Source organism: Lissotriton helveticus (genome assembly GCF_964261635.1).
Source record: "Lissotriton helveticus chromosome 1_1 unlocalized genomic scaffold, aLisHel1.1 SUPER_1_unloc_11, whole genome shotgun sequence".
Lineage (NCBI taxonomy): Eukaryota > Metazoa > Chordata > Amphibia > Caudata > Salamandridae > Lissotriton > Lissotriton helveticus.
In genome coordinates, this window is record NW_027611650.1 from 2,906,071 (window position 1) to 2,930,860 (window position 24,790).

The 24,790-nt window shown below is 49.8% G+C and overlaps 1 protein-coding gene across 1 annotated transcript in view; it reads right to left on the bottom strand.

Annotated features, from left to right (window-relative positions):
- LOC144805472 (uncharacterized) overlaps nucleotides 1-17,475 on the bottom strand; it is a 70,803-nt gene extending 53,328 nt beyond the window's left edge. The window contains exon 1 of the mRNA XM_078672019.1: nucleotides 14,996-17,475. Coding sequence (XP_078528145.1) covers nucleotides 14,996-16,758 — 1,763 coding nt within the window. The 5' untranslated portion in view covers nucleotides 16,759-17,475. The remainder of the gene's footprint in view (nucleotides 1-14,995) is intronic.
- Nucleotides 17,476-24,790: the final 7,315 nt, after the last annotated feature.

Genomic DNA, 24,790 nt, shown 5'->3' on the forward strand with positions numbered 1-24,790 from the left:
GTATGCAGATGACACCCAAATATACATCAAGATACACTCACTGGAGGACATCAAACCGCTCAACTACACACTATAAAAAACCCAACTTGGCTGGCCGAAAACCATCTGCAACTTAACTCCCTCAAAACGGAATTCCTTTTAATCACTCCCCCTAACAAAACTCAAACTATCATGGATTGGATTAAGCACCTAACAGCTCTAAATGGACAACCGCTCATAGTCGACTCAGCGAAATATCTAGGGGTAACGCTGGACAATAACTTAAAGATGCCGAAACACATTAGTGCCCCAACAAAAGGCAACTTCCATCTAAAGACCCTTCGAAAACTGAAACCCTTTCTGCCCGCATACGACTTCAAACAAGCAGTTCAAGCCCTAGTAATCCCCCGCGTGGAATATGGAGCAGTAACCTTATGCGGCCTCCCAAGGTCATCAACAGCCCCGCTAAGAGCCACGATGAACTCAGCTGCACGACTCATCACTGGTACTAAGAGAAACACTCACATTTCCCCAGACCTGAGAGCCCTCAACTGGCTACCGTTTGAAGCCAGAATTCATCTAAAAATCGCTTACACAACGCACAAGGCCCTCTACCACAAGGCCCCACAATAGCTAGCTCGGAAACTGGTGCTCTCTGCGGGCAGCAGAGCCTCCAGGAGTGGCAATACTCTTCTCCTACAACCTCAATGATTTGCCAAGAAAAAAACTTATTACCGGTCCTTTTCTGGTATGGCTCCGAGGATATGGAACGCTTTGCCCAGTAAAACAAGAATGAACCCTTCCACTGCCTCCTTCCAAAGAGAAGTCAAAGCAATCCTCATGGTTAAATTCATGTGAACTCTATGACTATTTACTGTATTTTTGCCTGTATATGTGACTGTATATTTTATTGGTCGTGCCTTTGTATACCATATCTTGCCTTCTATTGATGACCTGTAAAGCGCTCTGATACTCGCAAGAGTCTGGTTCGTGCTATATAAAACCTTCAAAATAAAAACAAATAAATAAATACTTACACAAAGCGGGACTGTAATCCAAGTCAGAGTTTCAAACCCACTACTTCCTGAAGTAAGCCTAAAGGAGGTTCTGGCGGTGCCCGACCAAAAGTACCAGTGGAAAACAAGTTGCGTGAAGTTTGAGTGGTTTTCTAGGGTCAGCTCAAACTGCAGCGGTTTAGGGAAAATGACTCTTCCCCCTTCAAGAGTTTGACACCAGCCGCTGTACTAGTGGCATATGTACTGTCAGTAAATTATTTTGAGAGGGCCATCGGTCATAAGCATTCAACGCCCATGATCTTCCAGAAGAAGGTCTGTCTGTCCCTTGCGAGCACTCAGCATTTCTGGACAGGAACCGGTGAAGTTTCTGGCCCCCCGCGCGATCAAACTAGTCCTCGTGGATCTCTGGGACCAGCTGCTCTGAGCCTCCAATCGGGGTCGATCAGCAGCCCTAGTTTTGTTGAGTTATCCTGAAGTGTTCACCCCCTGTCTGCTACAGGTGTTGCTGAAGAGGGTTGTAATAAGTTGGAACTGACAGAGGGACTGTCTGTTGTTCACTCACCAGTCTCCTACAGGACCTGCTGGAGAGAGTCTAGAATAGGGTGGGTTTATGAGAGAGAGTTTAGTGTTCACTCACCAGCTGCCTACAGGTGCTGCTGGAGAGGGTCTAGAATAGGTTGGGTTTGCAGGTATGAAGAGGGACGGCTGACCTTTCCCATGGAGCGGCGCTGTTAGCAGATAAATGTACACACTCTTACTAGCAGTACTAACAGTGGCACACAGGGCTTGGCAACACTATCACCATTCCTTTGTAAAGTGTACATGTTTCTATTACTTTCATGTTTAACATCTCAAATCTTGATTTCCAAACCTGTGCTGAATATACCCAGCTGGCAGCACATCTGGATGTGGGAGGAGGGGGCCTGATCCAGTCACTTATTGCGATCAGTGAGGATGATTAAGTGGTGATAAACAGGTTTGACATTGAAATCCATTGGCTTTGAGTCTCTGTGCCCTCTCCTTTAAGAATTGACTAACCAACAGTGTTACATCAGGCCCCTCACACCTCTCCGATGAGGAACACCCTAGACCAGTGGTCTTAAAACCTTTTAATTCCACGCCCCCATCCCCACAGCGATCGTCGGGCGCCCCTCAGAATTTTTCAAAATTATTCTATTCATTTGGCAGTGTTTAAATATGTCTAGACTTATTTAAACATTGCAGTTAAGTACTGTTTTAAGAATGCAATCAAACACATGATTGACAAACATACTATTCTGGTCAGGCAGGCTTTAATATAGCCTTATGGCGCACTGACGAGGGCATGCGTCTCAGGCCTGTAACAGGGTCAGGGCCTTTAACGACCGGTGTATCCAGAGGCAGAAGGGCTATAAGGCAATTAGAAGATTACTCCCACTGAGGTTAGAATGTTCTAAATTAAAAAGAGAAAAACATGAAGACAAACATTGGGATGTTGGTGCTCCGGACTTATACCAGCCATTACAAGCCCGGCGCTGCTTTAATGGAGCTCCCAACATTCCAATGTTCTAATAATGGGTACAAATACCCACAGTGTGTTTATTCGAAGTGGGGGTGGGGGTTTTGAAAAAAATTTGGAGTCCCGTCCCTTTTGACACATACTCCTAGCTAGGATATAAACAACAAAACAGCTTAAAACATAGCACAGTTATCAATATAATGCTTCTTTTGACCAGAGCCTAGAGCCCCACCTGGGATCATCTCAGGAACCCCTAGGAGGGCCCACCCCCCAGTTTGAGGCCCCCTGCCCTGGACATACATTTCAAGCATTCTCAGATCCTAAAAAAAAATCACATAAGAGCTGACAGAATGTGAGTGAATGAATGAATCAAGATTTATTCAGGAATTAATTAATATTTCACGAAATTGATATAGCAATAGTACAGAAGAACAAGTAAACAACTGAAATGCAGTTTAACAACAACTAATCAATTCATAAGCACTGGTAGGAAACAAGGAACTGGTGGATCAAAGGATAAGATACGTCCAACGTCTAAAACTCATTAAAAGTTTGATTAAACATTCAAAGATACATAAACTGACTAAATAGATTCCATGGTTAATCACGCCGATAGTTAAATCAAACTTGCGGGAATAGGCTACCAGCAACATCCTCCAACTTATGGGTGATAGGAAATTTTAGGCTAATGAAGTCACTTTTTGACCTAAAACTCTATAGTTTGTTTGTGTCATACTGTTGGCCATTTACTACAGAACGTCCAGATCATCTGAGGTTAGGAGGAAAGTTAGAGTCTCACAGTAGCTTTCTTAAAAAATTTTTTTTTCATTTTAAGGGCTTTAATACAGTGAAAATGTATCTCAATACATAACTGTTGGCAAATTGCTGCTTTGTTATCATTGTATCCGTCCCTTCAGAGTCAGCAACTAGGTGTTTCAGAAATGTATGACCTTTTTATTCTGTACACTGCAGTAAAAGCTAGGGACAGTTGTCGTGTTCATCAACCAAACTACCTTTTAAATTAGTTTGAGCATACCGAGTGCCCTCCGCCTAGATTGAGAAACCAGTTCTCGGTGAACACCCACCATGCCATACAGGATAGGTAGGGAGTCATCTTTCTTTACTTGAATATCATTGGTTCGCAAAGCCTTCCATACCATATGTGCCATGGTGGATGGAACTCTGGCTCTGTGACTGTGCTAAGCTCTTTCTAGCATTTTACGGTAACTGTTAGACGGGGACCTGGAGGGTCGGCCGAGCACAAGGGGAGAGGCCTCCGGTGAGGGCCGTCTCCAGCGATCGTACAGACAAGTAACTTCCCCCCCACAGATGGACACCACACGAAGATCAGATTAACACCTTTTATAGGCAGTTCTTGAAGTAAGGTAGTACGATACAAGGAGATCAGGACACGATGATCCTCTCAATTCTAGTCTCTAGTAGGGAAAGGGGGTAGCGGGACAGTCTTGGTACCTACGGGTACTGGGGTGAAAACGGCGGTGGCTCACAATCCTCGAGCTCGGCGTTCGGACGGATCGGACCGCGGCAGCGCCAGCAGGTCCCGAAGAGATCGTAGGTGGTAACGGGCCGCGGCAGCGCCAGCAGGTCCCAACGAGGATGACGGTTACAACGGGCCGCGGCAGCGCCAGCAGGTCCCACGAGGATGAAGGTTGCAACGGGCCGCGGCAGCGCCAGCAGGTCCCACGAGGATGAAGGTTTCAGAAGGCCGCGGCAGCGCCAGCAGGCAGGACAATAGTTCACAAGGCAGGGCTGCGGCAGCGCCAGCAGTCCGTCAAGGATGAGTTCTTCTCGGTGTCTCTCGACTCCAGGATACAACTGCCTTCCTGTTCTGGGGCTGCCTCAGTTATAGGTCTGGCGCTCTTTGATGTCCGGACCCTCGCTCTTGGAGGTCGGGAGGTCCGGGATGAGGGAGTCCAGACACCCAGCAGGGGGGTGGAGCCAGCGCCCGGGGAGGCTGGGGGTGATCGGCACCTGGCGGGAGAGAGCCATCGACACTTCTTACTCCCATTGACCTGCCAAGTGGTCCGTTCACCTCCTGGGTGGATGGTGGTGCCGGGATGTCGGGACCTGGCCAGGCCCGGGGTTGGGGTCGAGCTGAGGCCACGCGGCCTCGTGGCGCAGTGTCCAAGATGGCGGCTGGCCCGGGCAAGGGTGCTGACGGTGGCCCAGGCCAGGGACACCGGGATTCCCGGGAGCAGACGTCCCATGGGGGACGGGTTGCGGGTTGCTTCTGCGGGTAGTACCTGGAGGGCCGGTACCAGGGCCCTGTCATGCGGGGAGGGAGCGAGCCCTTCATGGGGCCTGTCCAACATGCGTCCCCCCCAGCTGAAGGCGGGGAGAGTCACCCATCCTCTTGGGGACTTTCCTCGTCGAGGCGGAAAAAGCGGGACAGGCCGTCCGCGTTGGCGTGGTCTTGACCAGGGCGATGCTCTACAGTGAAGTCCATCCCCTGCAGGGAGATGGACCACCGCAATAGTTTGGGATTCTCCCCCCGCATTTGCATTAGCCATTGCAGGGGCCGATGATCTGTTTGTACCCGGAAGTGGGTTCCGAAGAGGTAAGGCCGGAGCTTCTTGAGGGCCCACACTACGGCGAAGGCCTCCCGCTCAATAGTGCTCCAGCGCTGCTCTCGGGGCAGTAGGCGTCTGCTGATGAAGGCCACTGGTTGGTCGACTCCCTCGGGGTTCAGTTGGGAGAGGACGGCCCCAATACCATGGTCGGAGGCATCGGTCTGAACGATGAACTCGCGGCTGTAGTCGGGGGCCTGGAGCACAGGAGCGGTGCACATGGCAGCCTTCAGCTTCTCGAAGGCTGCTTGACAGTCGGGAGTCCAGTTGACTCTTTTTGGGTGGTTCTTAGACGTGAGTTCCGTGAGGGGCCCCACAATGCTGCCATAGTCCTTCACGAACCGCCGGTAGTATCCGGTGAGCCCCAGGAAGGCTCGGACCTCGGTTTGTGTTTCGGGGGGTTGCCAGGACTGAATGGCAGCTACCTTGAGTTGGAGGGGGGCCACCAGACCGCTCCCCACTTGGTGTCCGAGGTAGGTCATGGACCCCTGGCCGATTTGGCACTTGCTGGCCTTTATTGTGAGGCCGTCCTGTTGGAGGGCCTGCAGGACCTCTCGGAGGTGGTGGAGGTGGTCTGTCCAGTGGCGGCTGTATACCGCGATGTCGTCCAGGTAGGCGGCGCTGAATTCTTCGAGGCCCGCCAATACCTGGTTCACCAGTCTTTGAAAAGTGGCTGGAGCGTTTTTCATGCCGAATGGCATCACTCTGAAATGGTAGTGCCCATCCAGGGTGGAGAAAGCGGAACGTTCTTGGGCCCTGGGGGTGAGGCCGATCTGCCAGTAGCCCGCTGTCAGGTCGAAGATGCTTAGGTAGCGGGCTGCCCCCATGCGGTCGACTAGTTCATCTGCTCGGGGATAGGGTAAGCGTCGGTTCGGGTGACCGCGTTCAGACCCCGATAGTCGATGCAGAATCGGAGCTCAGGTGTGGTGCCCGGGGCCGCGGCCTTGGGGACCAGGACGACCGGGCTGGCCCAGGGACTGTCCGAAGGTTCGATGACTCCGAGGGCGAGCATCTTGGAGACTTCTTCTTGGATGCAGGTACGTACCCGATCCGGTACTCGGTACGCCCGGTGTCGGACAGGAGGACTGTCCCCAGTGTCCACGTCGTGCAGGCACCAGGAGGTGACTCCGGGTGCGAGAGAAAACAGGTTTGCGAACGGCAGCAGGAGGGCCCGACAATCTTGACGCTGCTCCGGGGTCAGGGCCTCGGAGAGTCGGACCCCGTCCACCGAACCATCTCTTTCACGGGTCCTCAGTAGGTCAGGGAGGGGCTCGGAGTCTCCTTCTGCGCCACTGTCGGTAGCCATCAGCAGGCTGAGCTCTGAGCGCGCGAAGTGTGGTTTAAGTCTGTTGGCGTGGAGAACCCGGAAGGGGTTCCGGGGGGACTCCAGGTCGATGAGATAGGTGACGGGGCTCTTGCGCTGGATCACCTTGAAGGGCCCCGTCCATTTGTCCTGCAAGGCACACGGTTCGATGGGGGACATCACCCATACCTGCTGACCCGGTTCAAACTCGATGGAGGAGGCATGTTGATCGTACCACTTCTTCATGTCCTCTTGACTGGCCTCAAGATTGGCTTTGGCGATCTCCCTGAATCGCCGGGTCTGATTGCGGAGGGTCAGGAGGTACTTGTAGACGTCTGGAGGAGTTTTTAGGGGGGCCATTTCCCATTCCTCCTTCACTAGGCTGAGAGGCCCGCGAACGGGGTGTCCGTACAGGAGTTCGAAGGGGCTGAAGCCGAGGGACTTCTGGGGGACTTCTCGGTAGGCAAAGAGGAGGCACGGTAGTAGCACGTCCCACTGGCGGCGTAGGGGTTCTTCTAGCCCCATGATCATCCCCTTGAGAGTGCGGTTGAACCGCTCAACCAGTCCGTTTCCCTGGGGGTGATAGGGGGTTGTGAATCGGTAAGTGACCCCGCACTGCTGCCAGAGGGATTTCATATACTTTGAAATAAAGTTCGTACCCCTGTCGCTGACGACTTCCCGGGGGAAGCCCACTCGAGAAAAGATCCCCATTAAGGCTCGACCCACTACTGGGGCTGTTACAGTACGAAGGGGGACCGCCTCAGGATAGCGGGTGGTGTGGTCCACCAGGACCAGGATGAAGGAATGCCCTTGTGCTGTTCGGGGGTCCAGGGGCCCCACAATGTCTATTCCCACCCTTTCGAACGGGGTGGTCACCACGGGGAATGGTTGTAGGGGTGCCTTGAGTTTGCGGCCGCTCTTCCCGCTGGCCTGGCAGGTCGGGCAGGACCGGCAGTGGTTGGAGACGTCATTTCTCATTTTGGGCCAGAAAAAGTGAGTCACCAGGCGGTGGTAGGTTTTGTCTTGCCCCAGGTGCCCAGCCAGGGGGACATCATGGGCCAAGTTCAACAGGAAGTCTCTGAATTGGAGGGGCACCACCAGCACTCGACCGGCCCCCAGCTCTGCGATTCTTTGCTCGCTGTACAAGAGATCATTGTCCCAATAAACCCAGTGGGCCCCGGTGGTGTCTCCTTGGCCCTGGGCGAGCGCTTGCTGTCGCAGTCCCTCGAGGGAGGGACAGGTCTTTTGCTCCTGCCGGAATTGTTCTTGGGTGGGCCCCCCTTCTTGACGCCACTGAGCCAGGTCTGGAAGTTCGGGGGGCTGTGCGGACCCCTCTGGGGTTGGTTCCGGGTGATCAGTATGGATGGAGTCTTCTTCTGGAGCGATCGGGGGAGGAGGTGCTGACCATTCGGGTTCTTCCGGTCTAGGGATGGTGCGGGTGGCCATGGACCGGGTGGTCACGCACGCCCAGTCCGGGAGACCCAACATCCCCAGATGCTCTCTTCTTTCAACAGCTGCCCACGGGGAGCTCTCGAGATCGTTCCCCAGGAGGCAGTCCACGGGGGCATCGTCGCGGACAGTTACTTTTAGCATGCCGGACACTCCTCCCCATTCGAAGGGGACGCAGGCCATCCGACACAGGCTCTCCGAATTGTCTGCCGATCGGACGGGGCAAAGAACGTTTGGCAGGATTTGTTCTGGGGTCACCAGGTGACAACGGACGGCCGTCACACTGGCCCCGGTGTCACGCAGGGCTTCGGCCTTGCGCCCATTTATGCTCACCCATTGGCTGTACTTCCGAGTGTTGGCTGGCAGGGGAGTCCGCGGGACCATGTCTCTTCCCCCTAGGCAGGCCAGGGTCATGGCGGCAGGTTCCCACTCGAACTGCTCCGACTCATATGCTTCAGGGTCTTCGGAGACTTGTTCTTCTCCTAGGGCGGCGGCCGCCACCTGGCGGGGCCCGGGAGCCTGGTTCTTCGGGCAGGTCGGGTCACTGGCATAGTGGCCGACTCGCTGGCATCGGTGACACGTAACGTTGGCTCGGAACCCCGGGCGCATCGGGGGGTTTCCCCGGCCGGCTGGGGGCGGGGTGGTGTTAGCGGGAGTGACCGGGACAGCGTCTCTGCCCCGGCCCTGTCCTCCTCCTCCTCCTCGGGGACGATGATGACCTTGGTTGGTTCTGTTCTGCTCATTCGGCCCACTCCGGGCCACTCGGGTGCTCTCCCACCGGTCCGCCTCGGTGGCGATCTGCCGTGGTTCAGTCAATTTACTGTCGAGGAGGTGCTGCCTGAGCTCGACGAAACAGTTGTTGGAGAGGTGCTCCCACACAATGAGATTGAAGAGTTGTTCGTAGGTGGTTACGTTGCTACCCTTGATCCACCCCTCGAAGGCTCGGCTGAAATAGTTTACGTATTCCAACCAAGTTGTACCTGGGATCCGGGTGCAGTTGCGGAACCTCTGGCGGTACATTTCGGGCGTAAGCCCATATCAACTGAGGAGGGCGGCCTTCATGTGGTCATAGGACGTTATTTGATGGTCCGGAAGCTGCAGCAGGGCATCACGGCCCTCATTGACGAATCTTCCCCATAGCCCGGCTCCCCAGTCACTTCGAGCGATCCGGTGGGCCGTCATGGCGATCTCGTAGGCCTTGAACCACTGCTGTATGTCGTCGTTCCGGTAGTATTCTCGGACCACATCCTTGGGGATGTGGACCTTCTGTTCGGTAGTACCCGGGGAGCGCGGTGGCTCGGGCACCCCTAGGTTTTTGTTCAGTTTGCGTATTTCTATCTCTGCTAGTTTGCACTCGTGTTCGTATGCCAGTCTTTTTTCTTCGAGATCCCTCTGTCTCTGTTTTTCCTCTCGCTCTTCTCTGAGCCGTAAGTGTTCTAAGTTTATTTTTTGTTCCGCCAGCTTCAATTCTCCGTCTAATTTGAGCCGTGCCAAGTCTAACTCGTGTAGTCTATTTTTTTCCCGCTCCTGGATCTCTTCTCGGGAGGGACCTGTTCTCCGTTCTTCCGTCAGGGTGGTGTTGACTTCCGGGGCTTCGAGGTCCCGGGGTGTGGCGGTATTCGTCTCTGTCCAGGCCTCTAGGGCATTTTTGAAGTCTTCTTTTGTGCTTAGCCCGGTGGTAGCAATGCCTAAGTCCATGCAAAATTGTTTTAGCTCTCGGTGGCTGTATTCCTCCAGCTTTTCCGTCTGGAACTTCTCTGCAGATCCGCTCTCTTTGGTCGTCATTGTGGTTTAGTCGTAGGGTGAGTTACTATCTGTACGGTACGCGTTGGTTCGGATCGCGCCGCTGGCCACCAATCTTAGACGGGGACCTGGAGGGTCGGCCGAGCACAAGGGGAGAGGCCTCCGGTGAGGGCCGTCTCCAGCGATCGTACAGACAAGTAACTTCCCCCCCACAGATGGACACCACACGAAGATCAGATTAACACCTTTTATAGGCAGTTCTTGAAGTAAGGTAGTACGATACAAGGAGATCAGGACACGATGATCCTCTCAATTCTAGTCTCTAGTAGGGAAAGGGGGTAGCGGGACAGTCTTGGTACCTACGGGTACTGGGGTGAAAACGGCGGTGGCTCACAATCCTCGAGCTCGGCGTTCGGACGGATTGGACCGCGGCAGCGCCAGCAGGTCCCGAAGAGATCGTAGGTGGTAACGGGCGGCGGCAGCGCCAGCAGGTCCCAACGAGGATGACGGTTACAACGGGCCGCGGCAGCGCCAGCAGGTCCCACGAGGATGAAGGTTGCAACGGGCCGCGGCAGCGCCAGCAGGTCCCACGAGGATGAAGGTTGCAGAAGGCCGCGGCAGCGCCAGCAGGCAGGACAATAGTTCACAAGGCAGGGCTGCGGCAGCGCCAGCAGTCCGTCAAGGATGAGTTCTTCTCGGTGTCTCTCGACTCCAGGATACAACTGCCTTCCTGTTCTGGGGCTGCCTCAGTTATAGGTCTGGCGCTCTTTGATGTCCGGACCCTCGCTCTTGGAGGTCGGGAGGTCCGGGATGAGGGAGTCCAGACACCCAGCAGGGGGGTGGAGCCAGCGCCCGGGGAGGCTGGGGGTGATCGGCACCTGGCGGGAGAGAGCCATCGACACTTCTTACTCCCATTGACCTGCCAAGTGGTCCGTTCACCTCCTGGGTGGATGGTGGTGCCGGGATGTCGGGACCTGGCCAGGCCCGGGGTTGCGGTCGAGCTGAGGCCACGCGGCCTCGTGGCGCAGTGTCCAAGATGGCGGCTGGCCCGGGCAAGGGTGCTGACGGTGGCCCAGGCCAGGGACACCGGGATTCCCGGGAGCAGACGTCCCATGGGGGACGGGTTGCGGGTTGCTTCTGCGGGTAGTACCTGGAGGGCCGGTACCAGGGCCCTGTCATGCGGGGAGGGAGCGAGCCCTTCATGGGGCCTGTCCAACAGTAACTAAAGGTTTAATTTCCAAGTTCTGAAAGTGACCTCGTCCTAGTCTACCGGACATTGACCTAGTGTGCTGGGCTGTATCTCAAACCAGCTTTATAGGTATATCAGCTACCACCTGTTTTAAAGTGAACCAGGGTCAGAAAAAGGTTTACGCAATCAAAAGAACCAAATACAATAATTTTCATATCACAATTTTTTGTGTCAAATGTTTTGGTTCTCTAAAATTTCTAAATGACTCGGCCTCACTAGTAATTATATTCAATTGTATGACTATTTAGATATGGTGTCCTGGCTTTAGAAGTACTGGAGTGAATATGTGCACAAAATGAGGACATTTTAACACAATTCCTTACACAGATTTGAGCTGGATAAACTGTGTGATGACAGCGATCCTTGTGCCAATCATCCACACTCGAGCTCATCTGGTAACAAAGTCAATCATCAGTACAGACTACTTACTTATCCCTATCGTGGCTCAGTCCAGGAGGGCTTTCAGTTCCATTTTAGTCAATTATACATTTAAAGTTAAGCTTCCGTAGGACTATGGAATGATTATTCCCCAGAGGAACCCACAGAATTCTCTTTTACAAGTTACATACGACAACAGTTCAAGCAGGTGCTGCTCAGTAACACCAGCGGAGGGCGCCATAGATTGCTTTTGCTCGAACTTTAGCACCGTATGTTCTTATAGGGGCTTTGAGGAACAGCCTTCCTTCCATACTATGGAAAAAGCTTGAAACAATCGGTTAGTCCTGGACACAGGAAGACCGACATTCTGGATATGATTGTGGCATAAAGATTTCGACAAAAAGCCAACCCTTAAATAACCATAGCTTTATAACTGTTCACCCTTACAAGGTGCTCACAGCTTTCTGAGAAACTCTTTGTACTTTGGCTCCTTTATTCCACGTCCATCACAGATACGGTGGTCTAGATATAACACAATCTAACACCCAGTATATAAAGTTGCACTAAATAAAACCCTCAAAAAAAAGTCTCTTTGGAATATGACAAATCTATGTCTACATCCCTCTTGTAGCAGAATACTTACAAGTACTGAACATTTTATGACATTTTTATGAATTGTTAACAAGGGGAGTGCCAAGCCACAGACATATTTTTAACTTTCCTAAGAAATGATACATTGGTTGGACAAAAATGACTGAATTAAAAGAAGTGAAGCCCAGGTCTTTGTATCACAAGTAGCACTTATCTCTCTATTAACACACAAGAGCTAGTCCCATCTCAAAGAAACCTTGTCAGTCATGTGAACACCAAAATCAGAGCCATTCTGAGAGCAGTCACACTGTTGAGAAAGGACACCTTTCTAATGGCACCTCTGCCAGACTCCCTGCTGACAGCAGTCACGCTGTCAAGACAGGACCCCCTTCTAATGCCACCTCTGCCAGACTCCCTGCTGACAGCAGTCACACTGTCGAGACGTGAACCCCTTCTAATGCCACCTCTGCCAGACTACCTGCTGACAACAGTCACACTGTCGAGACAGGACCCCCTCTAATGCCACCTCTGCCAGACTCTCTGCTGACAGCAGTCACACTGTCGAGACAGGACCCCCTTCTAATGTCACCTCTGCCAAACTCCATGCTGACAGCAGTCACACTGTCAAGACAGGGCCCCCTTCTAATGCCACCTCTGCCAGACTCTCTGCTGACAGCAGTCACACTGTCGAGACAGGACCCCCTTCTAATGCCACCTATGCCAAACTCCATGCTGACAGCAGTCACACTGTCGAGACAGGGCCCCCTTCTAATGCCACCTCTGCTAGACTCCATGCTGACAACACAAATTATCTTGAGTTTAGGGGCACAATATCATTTTTTTACAATCAGCAGTAAAATGCCAAAATCCAAATCATTTTTTTATTCTATTACATATCTTAAACACATGCCTTTCTTTTTAATATGTAAAACGTACTCATTATTGTGTACATTTTATAGCATCGTGATTGGTTCTACCTTCATATTATTTTTATACAATCAATCTTTTTTTTCATTTCTTTCGTGGAACAATCATGTCAAAATCGAGCTCCATTAGCCATCAAAAAATCGTCGTCCAAGAATGTAAAATGGTGATTTTGCTTAACTATCACACAGTCAGTGTCAACTATCAGTGACTTTTATAAATGATTCCTCACACTCCTGAAGAGAAGCCGCGTGCTCACCCTGTCTATCACACAGCATGCAGGTTGGATACTTTCATTAATATTCTGTATCTGGTGAACAGACACCGTGTGCTCAGCCTGGCTATCTCACAGCTGCAGCTCTGAGACCTTCATTATTGATCCTGCACTCTTCTGAAGTGAAGTACTCAGCCTGGCTATCACACAGCTGCAGCTCTGAGACCTTCATTATTGATCTTGAACTCTTCTGAAGTGTGCTCGGCCTGGCTATCACACAGCTGCAGCTCTGTCACCGTTATTAATGATCCTGCACTCTTCTGGGGTGAAGTACTAGGCCTGCCTATCAAACAGCGGCAGATCTGTGACCTTCAATATTGATCCTGCTCTCTTCTGAAGTGAAGTGCTCGGCCTGGCTATCACACAGCTTAAGCTCTGCAACCGTCATTATTGATGCTGCACTCTTCTGAAGAGAGGCTGACGTCTTTGTACCTTTGAAAGTTGACAAAAGATCTTCACACATTTACTGCAATGGCATGGCTTTTCACGTGTGTGTTTGCTGGTCAGTACTTATATATACATAACATCTACTTCTACATTCACTGCATTTGAATGATTCCTGTGTGTGTATTCTGATGCCTTTTTTGACCTGAAATATTTATGAATAGTAATAATAACCCCCCTTTTTTTTCTTATCTTTATCTTTTTTAGAAACTTGGCTGTGAATGGAGCACAAATGTATATCACGGATAGAAGATATTGTTACGAGCACAACGCAATCCACAAAACTATATACACTAGAGATATGAGCACGGATCTATATCGAATCTTAATATAGATACCACATTTCAATATTGATTTCCCATCGGTAAAATGAGTAGAAGGGGTGATACTCTGTAAGTAAAGAGTACATTATTTTCGAAGGCCGTAGAGTTTACAACCACTAGTCTCTTTAGTCTCTGCTTTCAAATGTGACACTCTCAGACTACTGACCGTAGAAAGGAATTAGGATATATAAGGATATGGGAGTAGTGGCTAGCTAAATAGCATGCAAGACGGGTTCGTCATGGGTACTATACCTGACCGGATTAGAGCTCTCTCTCCCTCCTTTCTTATCTCTTACTATTCTTTTTCACTTAATAATTCTTTTTGTTCTACTACTCAGCATCTACTGTCTGTCACTTATGAATCGTTTCCTTCACCAGTCGGACATTGTCTCCTCCATGTTCTTTAAGTTCCGTTGAACGCAGTATGGAATTGGGGTACTATACCCTTCATTGTCTTCAAATGTAAAAATTAATGTAATTTGCTGCTTTATACCACACACCTTGGAAATGTGCCCTACACTGTTAAACACAATGTTCCTTTTACATTAATTTATTTTTGTAATGGCGCATTTGGGAACTCTGTGTGGCGTTAAACACAGAGTCTCTCTTCCCTTGTTATTATTTTGCTTGCAAAATGTCCGTGGTGGTCATGTGACCAAAAGCCCGTGTGCTCGAAACGCGTCTGTTTTTGTGCCCAATAAAGAAATTCTAAATCGTACCTGGCTGGTGTGGCTTGTCGTCCCTTCGTTCAGCGGGAGGATCGAGTGGATATATATATATATATATATATATATACACACACACGAAAACTCCTCCACGCCACTTCCAATCCACACGGACCAGCGAGGCGTTCACACAGGAGACGGACCACAGGATCAGTTACAGGTTTTCTTTATTTTGGCAGATACAGCTGGAAAAAGTGCATTATGCGTTTCGGGCTACGCAAGCCCTTGCTCACATGTGTATATATCCATTGTCACATTCCTTGCACTTGAATGGTTTTTACAGTGTGTATTCGTTGATATTTTCTTCATGCTAATGATTCACTAAAGCTACTTTTACATTTATGGCAATGATATGGTTTTTCCCTAGTGTGTGTCCTCTGATGCTGTTTTAGTTGTGATAATCGACTAAACCTCTTCAAACATTCTCTGCAATTATATGGTTTTTCTCCTGTGTGTGTTCTTTGATGGTGATTTCGGTCTGATAATCGACTAAAGCTCTTCATACATTCACTGCACTTGAATGTTTTTTCCTGTGTGTGTCCGCGGATGAATCCTCAATGTTGAAGATTCACTAAAACTTCTTTCAGATTCACTGCACTGGCATGGTTTTTCTCCAGTGTGAGTTCTCTGGTGCCGTTTTAGGCTTGATAAATATATAAAGCTCTTCCTACATCCATTGCACTTGAATGGGTTTTCCCCAGTGTGTGTATTCTGATGCTGTTTTAGGTCTGACAATCGAATAAACCTCTTCTCACAATCACTGCACTTGAATGGTTTTTCTCCTGTGTGTGTTCTCTGATGCTGTTTTAGGTGTGATGATTGACTAAAGCTCTTCAAACATTCACTGCACTTAAATGGTTTTTCCCCTGTGTGTGTTCGCTGATGATTCCTTAATGTTGACAAATCACTAAAACTACTTTCACATTCACTGCACTTGAATGGTTTTTCCCCTGTGTGTGTTCGCTGATGAATCCTTAATGTTGAAGATTGACTAAAACTACTTTCACATTCACTGCACTTGAATGGTTTTCCCCCTGTGTGTGTTCTCGGATGAATCCTTAATGTTGATGAATTACTAAAACTTCTTTCACATTCACTGCACTGGAATGGTTTTTCCCCTGTGTGTGTTCGCTGATGCTGTTTTAGGTGTGATAATTGATTAAACCTCTTCACACATTCAGTGCAATTATATGGTTTTTCTCCTGTGTGTGTTCTCAGATGGTATTTTAGGTCTGATAATCGACTAAAGCTCTTCAAACATTCACTGCACTTGAATGGTTTTTCCCCTGTGTGTGTTTGCTGATGAATCCTTAATGTTGAAGATTCACTAAAACATCTTCCACATTCACTGCACTGGAATGGTTTTTCCCCTGTGTGTGTTCGCAGATGTTGCCTTAATGCTGATGAATCACTAAAACTTCTTCCACACTCACTGCACTGGAATGGTTTTTCCCCTGTGTGTGTTCGCAGATGTTTCCTTAATGCTGATGAAACACTAAAACTTCTTCCACATTCGCTGCACTGGAATGGTTTTTCCCCAGTGTGTGTTCTCTGATGCTGTTTTAGGTCTGATAATTGAATAAACCTCTTCTCACATTCACTGCACTGGTATGGTTTTTCCCCAGTGTGTGTTCTCTGATGCTGTTTTAGGTCTGATAATTGAATAAACCTCTTCTCACATTCACTGCACTGGAATGGTTTTTCCCCTGTGTGTGTTCGCAGATGTCTCCTTAATGCTGATGAATCACTAAAACTTCTTCCACATTCACTGCACTGGAATGGTTTTTCCCCAGTGTGTATTCGCTGATGCTGTTTTAGGTGTGATAATTGATTAAACCTCTTCTCACATTCACTGCACTGGAATGGTTTTCCCCCTGTGTGTGTTCGCAGGTGTCTCCTTAATGCTGATGAATCACCAAAACTTCTTCCACATTCACTGCACTGGAATGGTTTTTCCCCGGTGTGTATTCGCTGATGCTGTTTTATGTGTGATAATTGATTAAACCTCTTCATACATTCAGTGCAATGATATGTTTTTTCCCCTGGGTGTGTTCGTTGATGTCTTTTTAGGCCTGATAACTGAATAAAGCTCTTTACACATTCAGTGCATTTGAATAGTTTTTTCCCTGTGTGTGCTTGCTGATGGGGTTTTAATATTGATGACAAACTAAAGCTCTCACTGCATGTGTCTGAGACTTCTCTCTTGGTTAGCGTCTCTGGGTCTGGTATATACTTGTTTACATCCATTGACTGTACATCCTGAAGGGCCAACATGACTGATAAAGCACTTGTGTTATTCTTGCATTCCCTGTATGAGTCGTATTTTGCACGTTTGTTTATAGATTAAAGAATAAAGTGCAATGGTCACCAACTACTTTCCAATCTCATAACGTGTGTAAGGCTTCTTCATGGGCGATTGTGTCTTTAGACTGGACAATGGTTCTGCATGCTTGCGGGTAAAGATTCATTGTCCTTCTGGCCGGTGCACAGTGGCACAGTGCTCTGTATTTTAGACAGCTGAACCCCTATTTCTTTTAACCTTCACTTGTCTGACTCCACTCCGTTGCGCTTTTCAATGGTTGCTGTGGATTGGTCGGAAACAGTTTGAAATACACCTCTAGCACTGAATGGTGGCCTGGTATTATTTAAGGAAGCAGAGCACTGCTGTAACCACCTCATACCGACCTCATGATCAAAGCTGTTATTGGACATGTTTACACAAGAGGAGGTTTATCAGTGTTGTCTTAATTTTCTAGAGGTTATTTCTTTGTTTTGAGGCATGGAAGTACACAGCTGAGACTCGTGGAATCACTGAATTTCTCGTGTCCCTTGTCTCTTCTTTCAGGATGTCTCAGTTTATGTTCGGGTTCGGCTGTCTCTGATGGCACTTATGTTTTCCTGAATACTGGAACTCAATATTTCGGACTTCGTCTTTGCAGATTTACAGTGTTATCTTCCTCATTTTGAAACATTTCGTACAATCAAAGATTGTTTTCTGTTGGATGTAAAGAGATTTAAAATTACTTAAAGGGAAACATAACGGAATGTGCACACACAATTTGTAATTGATTGTATAAACATCTCTTCATTACCATTTTTTAAACTTATGATGGCATATGTAACCATACACAGAAATTTACATAAACGTTGCTTTGAATATGCCACATCTTAATTATTTCAGCAAAGGTTTTCATGAGTATCTTAGTAAATAAAAAAAAGGGCGCTCGCATAGCACTCATACACTAGTTACAGCTTTAGGTAGGTGCATATAGTCAAGGTTTTGTTCAAACAAGAACAGCTCTTTGAGTAAGAGATGGATCAGGAAGACTCGAGACAGAAAGGCGGACATCAGTATGTTGTGCCATCAATCAAATATTACTGTTCACAGAGGTGCCTGTCTTCATCCACTACACCCACAACATGCAGTAGAGCAGCAGTTTAATGATTGTATTTACTTTGTTGTTTTACTTCTCTTAAATATTTTTTTTGTTTGTTTAACTTAGTTTTATTGATTTTAGCATAAGGCAAGTACAATACAGTTCTCATATATGCACCAAGAAATACAGTGAAGAGGAGTCTTGGTACCCGCTTGTCCCCTACATGATAACGCAGTTCCGCATAAGTTCGTTCATATAGCGAGTATCTTTGGGTGCTGTCTGGATCGAGGCTCCTGTCACATCCCCACCCCAAGAACACCCAACAAGAACAAAACCCTCTCCCCCTTGAAACTACCCCCACCCCAACCAGTGTGCCATGCCTTTGCCTCCGTGTGTCGTTGCGTGTGAGAGCAGCTAGGTGTCTATCTTCCAGAATTGGCCTTAGGAGGTTGTGCATCTGTAAGTTGCAAGAGGTGGAGATACATTGGGCAGGTTATTTCGTTAAATTCCGTTGATAGGAGTGACAAAATAGGTTGCCAAACCATATGAAAGGATGCTGTGGATTGCATAAGAGTGGCTTGAATGCGTTCCATACCCAGTGTGTACCATAGTTTATGTAGCCAGCCTGTGTGAGTGGGCCGAGTGCGTGTTCCCGAGAGAGATAAAATATGCTGAACAGCCGCGCTCATGACCAGACCCATTTGTCGTCCTCTGGTTGATTTCAGTGGGAATGTGAGTGCGTTAGGAAGCCCCAGTACTGTGTAGGTGGGGAATTTCGGTATTGAAGTGACGGACAATATCATTAAGGACTGCTGTCCTGTAGGCTGTGACCTCATTGCAATTCCAAAGAAGATGTGTTAATGTGCTTTCTTCGTCACACCCTCTCCAGCAAGTCGGGCTGAAATTAGGGTTACCTCTGTGTAATCTTACCGGAGTCAGGTACCAGTATGTCACAAGTTTCACCGCTGATTCCCTACTGGTTGTATTCCTGCCTGTATGGTGGGCCCTATAATATATAATCTGCCATTCCTTGTTTGTGAGGGTTCCCCCAACTCTTCCTCCCAACGCCGCTGGCCGGCTGATCGATGCACATCTGGGGGCGGGCAGGTCATATTGTATAATTCTGTGATAAGTTTGCGGTCTCACTCTTTGGTAACTATCCATTTTTCAAATGTCTTCATTGTCCTACCGACTAGGGGGCATATTTCGGGTTGTGTTAGCCAATGTTTGATTTGAAAGTATTGAAATCGTTGTGGGGCGGTGATGTTGTAAAGCTGTGGTAGCTCGGTGAACTGTATGAACCCCTCGAGGTCAAAAAGATGACCCGCAGATCTGCAGTCTGACCTTCGCCACTGCTGGAACCTGTTCGCGTCCATCCCCGGGGTGAAGTCGGGATTATCGAACAGTGGTGTTAGTGGTGATGGGAAAGTAGTGAGCCCTCTTTTAGCTGCCACTAAGTCCCACACAGGTAGCACCGTGCGCGTTATGGGGGATTTCTGAAGGTATGTAGGTCTATTAGCGCGTTTTAAGAAAGGTATCTTCCAAAGCAAGGTTTGCGCCATCGCCCTGTCTTGGAAGAGCCACCGCTTCTCTGACTCGGGCCTGTACCACTCCACTAAATTTCTCAATTGTGCTGCTTGGAAATATTGCTGTAGGTTGGGGATCCCCAGGCCCCCCTCATCCGGTGCCCGATAGGACAAGCTTCTCCACCTCCTTGGCTTTTTTCCCGGCCTATATAAAGTGCTGCACCGCATCTTGCAGTCTCTTAATGGTGCCCACGGGGGGAATCACCGGAATGGTCTGAAAAATATACTAAAGTTTGGGGAGTTCGGACATTTTTACCGCAGCGATGCGCCCCAGTAGTGATAGAGGCAGTTTCTGCCATCTCCTGAGGTCCCCTTGGATTTGGGAGGTGATGTTTGTGTAGTTCATAATGACTGTTTGCTCTGTAGAGGGGGGGTGAGGACGATCCTCAGGAATGGGACCTCCGTCTGGACCTGCAGGCCCCCGAAGATCGGATGCTCTTCATGGTAGGCTCATTGATTTCCCCCTGTTCATTTTGAGGCCCGCCACCCTCCCAAAGGTCTCTACCTCTTCCAGGAAGGCAGGCACTGACTGCGTGGGATTGTTTAGCGCAGCCAAGATATCGTCGGCATATAAGCTGATTGGGTGGGGTTCCCCAGCAAAGGTAGTGCCAAGGATGTCCGGGTTGTCCCGAATTCTCTGCGCTAGTGGTTCTACATAGAGTGCAAAGAGGAGGGGCGAAAGCGGGCACCCCTGTCTTGTGTCTCGCTGGAATATTATAGTATCCAATATCAAAATAATTCTACAAAGAGCTGTAGTTCAACTGGTGGTTACTAGATGTCCCTCACGAGTCAAATGCAAAATCATTGAAACCCTTTCATCAAGCATTTGCATTTGGCTCGTGAGGGACATCTAGTAACCACCAGTTGAACTGCAGCTCTTTGTAGAAATATTTTGATATTGGATACTATAATATTCACTGCCCACTGCTAATCTCATCCCATAATGCTTTGCAGGGCCTTTGTTTGGGATTGTTTTTTTGCCCATAATAACTGTGCTTGGGGTGGTCGTAAGAGGATGGGACCACCACCAAATTGTTCAACAAGATGTGCTTTTTGTTTTCAAGGCATCTGCTTGGTTCTCTCCCTAGGTTAGGGAGGATCCCAAAATCATCACCTCTCTCACTGCTTGCTAATTTTTCAGTTTCACTTTTGTGAAAGTACTGTATGCACTGTAGTATATAAAGATATAGATACTTATTTTATAATAACTGATACCCACTGTGCAAGATATAATTTGCAATTATTTCACAGTGCAGACAAGTACACAGTGCCATCAGCTATGCTATGCAGTACTACGTGACTACGTGTAGTTCAAACTATACTACGAGCTAGTGCTGCTACGCAAACTACGCCCAGGGTTAGTTTTGAGCCCAGGCCATTGACACGGATCCTTGCTTGCGGTTTATCGTAGCAGCTGGCAATCCATGCTTTAAAGCGTTCTCTTGTGCCGCAGTGCACCAAGGTCTTCTCTAAAAAAACAGTCCACTCTGTCAAACGCCTTCTCGGCATCTATAGACAGGAGCATGGAGTCTGACTGCACGTAATGGGCTTTGTCTATTAAGTGAAGGATGCGTTTAGTATTATCACTGCATTGTCTGCCGGGGATGAATCCGGATTGGTCCGGCTCTATGATGCCAGGGAGTCGTGGTCCAAGCCTGGAAGCTAGCACCCCTGGGAAGATTTTGAGGTCGATGTTGAATAGGGAGATTGGTCTATAGGCAGCGCATTGAGTAGCATACATACCCGGTTTAGGCAGTACAAAGATATCGGCCTCTAATATCTCAGTGGGGATCGAGCCAGGCCCTTGGAATGAGTTGAAAAGTCAGGTAAGAAGCGGTGCTATTAATGGGCAGAAAGCTTTGTAAAAACCAAAGGGGAAGCCGTCTGGCCCGGGTGATATCAGGGGTTTGAGACTAGGTATTGGGCTGGTCATCTCTTCTATTCTGATAGGTGCGTCAAGCGAGGCTGCGCCTTCTGCATTAATAGCAGTTATCGCCGCTCCACACAGGTAGGCCTCTCCATTTTTGTCAAGAAAAGGAGCTGCGCTGTATAAGGATGCGTAATATTCTCTCAGCTATCTGCTCAACATCGCTTAGCTTCTCACCCCGTCTTTTAATGGGAATATTGAGGCCTTTCACATTTAGGGCGGTAACGTTTAGGGTGGCCTCTGTCATCTTGCATTTTGATCAGGAGATAGCTTGATTCTAGGGGGGACGACCCCTGTGTAATGTCCCAATCTAGCCCATTTCCCCCACGGCACACTGGTTCCCTCCCCCTCCCGTTGCCCCAAGCCCATCCCGGCCCCCCGGCCTCCCCGCCCTAACCCCAACATTTATTGAACCCCTGACCCAGACCTCTCCTCCCTCGTCCTAACCCCAACAAGAAAACCCCAATAAGTTACCATAGTCCCAAGCCTGTATACTCGTGTCACAGGCCTGCGGTGAAGTTACCTGGTTGACCGTGTAGCCTCGGCGATCTCCCCGGCCTTTGTAGTAATGCAATTGAGTCCCCATCTCGCAAACAGATCATTCAGTAGACAACGTGTCTCTTGACACTGCATTCAGGGCCGAAGCCCATTCCTGTGAAATGGTGGCTTGGCCTGGTTTCAGTTCTTCGATGGATGAGCGTCTGCGGCCAACTCATTGCCACCCTCCGCTCGAGGGTTTCTGGGAGTGTTCTGGGGAGGTATTCATCTCATTGTGTTCGAGACCCAGTAGACCACAGGTTTCCTGAAGGGATCTCAGCTGTTGCAAGGTTCCATTCCATTTGAAAATCAGGCGGAAAGGGTGACCCCAGGAGTACAGTATCCCCTTGTTCCTCAGGAGCGTCGTGACAACTCTGAACGCTTTTCTTTTTTGGAGCGTGATGGTCGACAAATCTTGGAACAGCGCCACCAAGTGCCCCTGATATTGAAGAGGTTGCTTCAGACGCGCCTCTCAAAGGATCCTCTCTTTCAGTGGAAAGTCCGGCAGGAAGGCCAGGATATCCGGGGGTGGGGGGGGAGCAGGCCTGCGCCTCGCCAGGCCTACTCTGTGTGCCCGATTAATACGAATTGCAAAGTCTGTGGGTTCCTCTAGTATCTCCCGGAAAAGGCCCTGAAAATACTTGGTGATGTCGGCTCCTTCTTCTTTGGATGGAACTCCCCAGACTCGGATATTATTGCGTCTGGACCTATTTTCTAAGTCCTCGGCGTGTGCCTGTAAGTCCACTTTTTGATTTCTAAGGCGGAGAAGTTCTTGTTGGAGGTGTTCGGCTTCCTCGCTTCTGATCTGAGTCTTCGAGGGACGCCACTTGCTCGTCTAGGCCGTCCACATCGCAGCGTATCTCCCTCACCTCCCCGCCACCTCTTGTTTGAGCGTGTGGAAATCCTCACGCATGGAGTTGAATAGGGTTTCAAGAAAGACCTGGTGATAGGCACCTCCCCGTCTCCCGGTTCCATTTGATGCTTTGATGTTGTAGGGGAGGGCGGTCCTCTGTCCCCCTTAGGGGGCCCCTTAACGAGCATGTCCGTAAGCGTGCGTTCTCCCTTCTTTCTCGTGTTGGCCATGATATGGCGTTGTCCGCTGAAGCTCTTCTCCCCCAATTTGCTTAGGCCGTAAAGGGCCCTCACCATGTGACCTTGTTGCTAGGGGCAGACATGCTGGCCGGGGAGCATTGTGTCGGGGCGCCGGTTTGTCCTTCTTGCTGATTTTGAATGTTGCTTGAGTGGGTATGGGTCTATATGTGCCCCCAGCCGCCAAACCAGGCTGCTCCCGACTGGTGTAGTGCAGGGCACCGTGTGTGTTTCAGGCTCAGGCCGCAGGTGTGCTGGTGTCAAGGTCTACCCACAAGGGCTACTGTCTTCTGTCGCCAGGCCCCGCTTGCTCTCTGATAAACAGGACCGGCCAACCGCACCCCCAGCCACTATTGAGTGGGCCGCTGATCCACCTCTTTCTTTACTCCTGAAGTAAGTGAGGGCACCCGCTCTCCTCCGTGTGGGCACCTATTAGGTGAATTGGTCCTGTGCGCGCTCAGCCGGCATCCACGTGTTGGGCCCACCGTGTGTGCTGCCCTGCTGGGAGTGTCAGGTCCGGTGCTTCGCTTCTACTCTTAGCAACGCCAAGCGGGGCCCAGGTGTGTCCCGTGCAAAGGATGGTGAAGGCCCTGCTGCCAGGCTGTACTCAGACACCGCGCCACCAGGGGCCTCACAGCTGTGCCTCGAACTGATGGGCAATGGGCCTCCCTCTCTCCGCTTCCCGGGCGCCCTTGAAGGAATAGCACCCGGCTGCCTGCTTTATAATGCCCCGGGTCACCGAGTCCACTTCCCGCTCTGCTGCCTCAGTGCGTCCTGCAGGGGGTCGCACTACGCTGTCTTACTGCCGCTTGTTCCAGCACCCCCCTCTGCTGCAGATGTGTAGCGGTACCTGTATACTGCTCTCGGATTTGGGTCCACCTCCGCGCTGCGTCAGCTCTGAGGTGTTCCCTGGGGGACCGGCGCCGGACCCCTCAAAGCGGCACCAGGGAGGACGGAATCCGGTCACAGCCCCGTAGGCCCAGGAGCCCCGGCCTCCATTTTCGCGTTCCCGCCAAGGAGCGACGCGCCCCGCAGTGCTGCCGGTGCTCTACTTGGGCCCCGGGCCTCGCTGCCACACAGCCTCCGCCGCTCCCCTGCAGCGTGGTGAGGCCAGAGGGCGGTGATGAACGGGGCACAGTAAATGCTGAAACCTCCTGCTGCTTAGCCTTGCGGAGTCCTTCTCAGTGACCGAGCGGCCCGGGCGCCATTTCACAGCCTCGAACTGCAAGTTCCTACAGGGTCATTCGGGAGTGCCAAGCTTCTCAAAAGTGCATTCCGGGTAGACTCCTCAGCTCTATATTGCTCTCCACCAAAATCTGAGGCACAACCGGGGATATTATGCTCAAAATTGGCCCGGAGAGGTGTTTGGTGCGAGAAGCCTCGAGGTCCTACGTCCTCTCAGGTCGCCATCATGGCCACGCTCATCCTCTCAAATATTTTTTACGTTTGTCAGTATTATCCACTGAGATGGGAGCTCTGTTCATATCTCCTCCACCTCTGCTGCCCTCCATACAAGGTAGGGCCTGTTCTCAAATTTATTCACCTGCACCTCACATGCATAGACCTGCTTTTAACATTCCTTTTCCAGCACAAAACCTGCAAACAACATTTTTCAACCACGTAATTCCTATGACTTTTCATGGGTCTCTTCTCCTACTCATGCGTTTCAACATCACCTGTACAAACCACTGTGGCCACATTTAATGGAACAATACTGAGGTGCGCTCATTCTTTCCACAAGATGGAGAATGCACCAGAACAGCGCACGCTGCACATAACACAAAGATAAA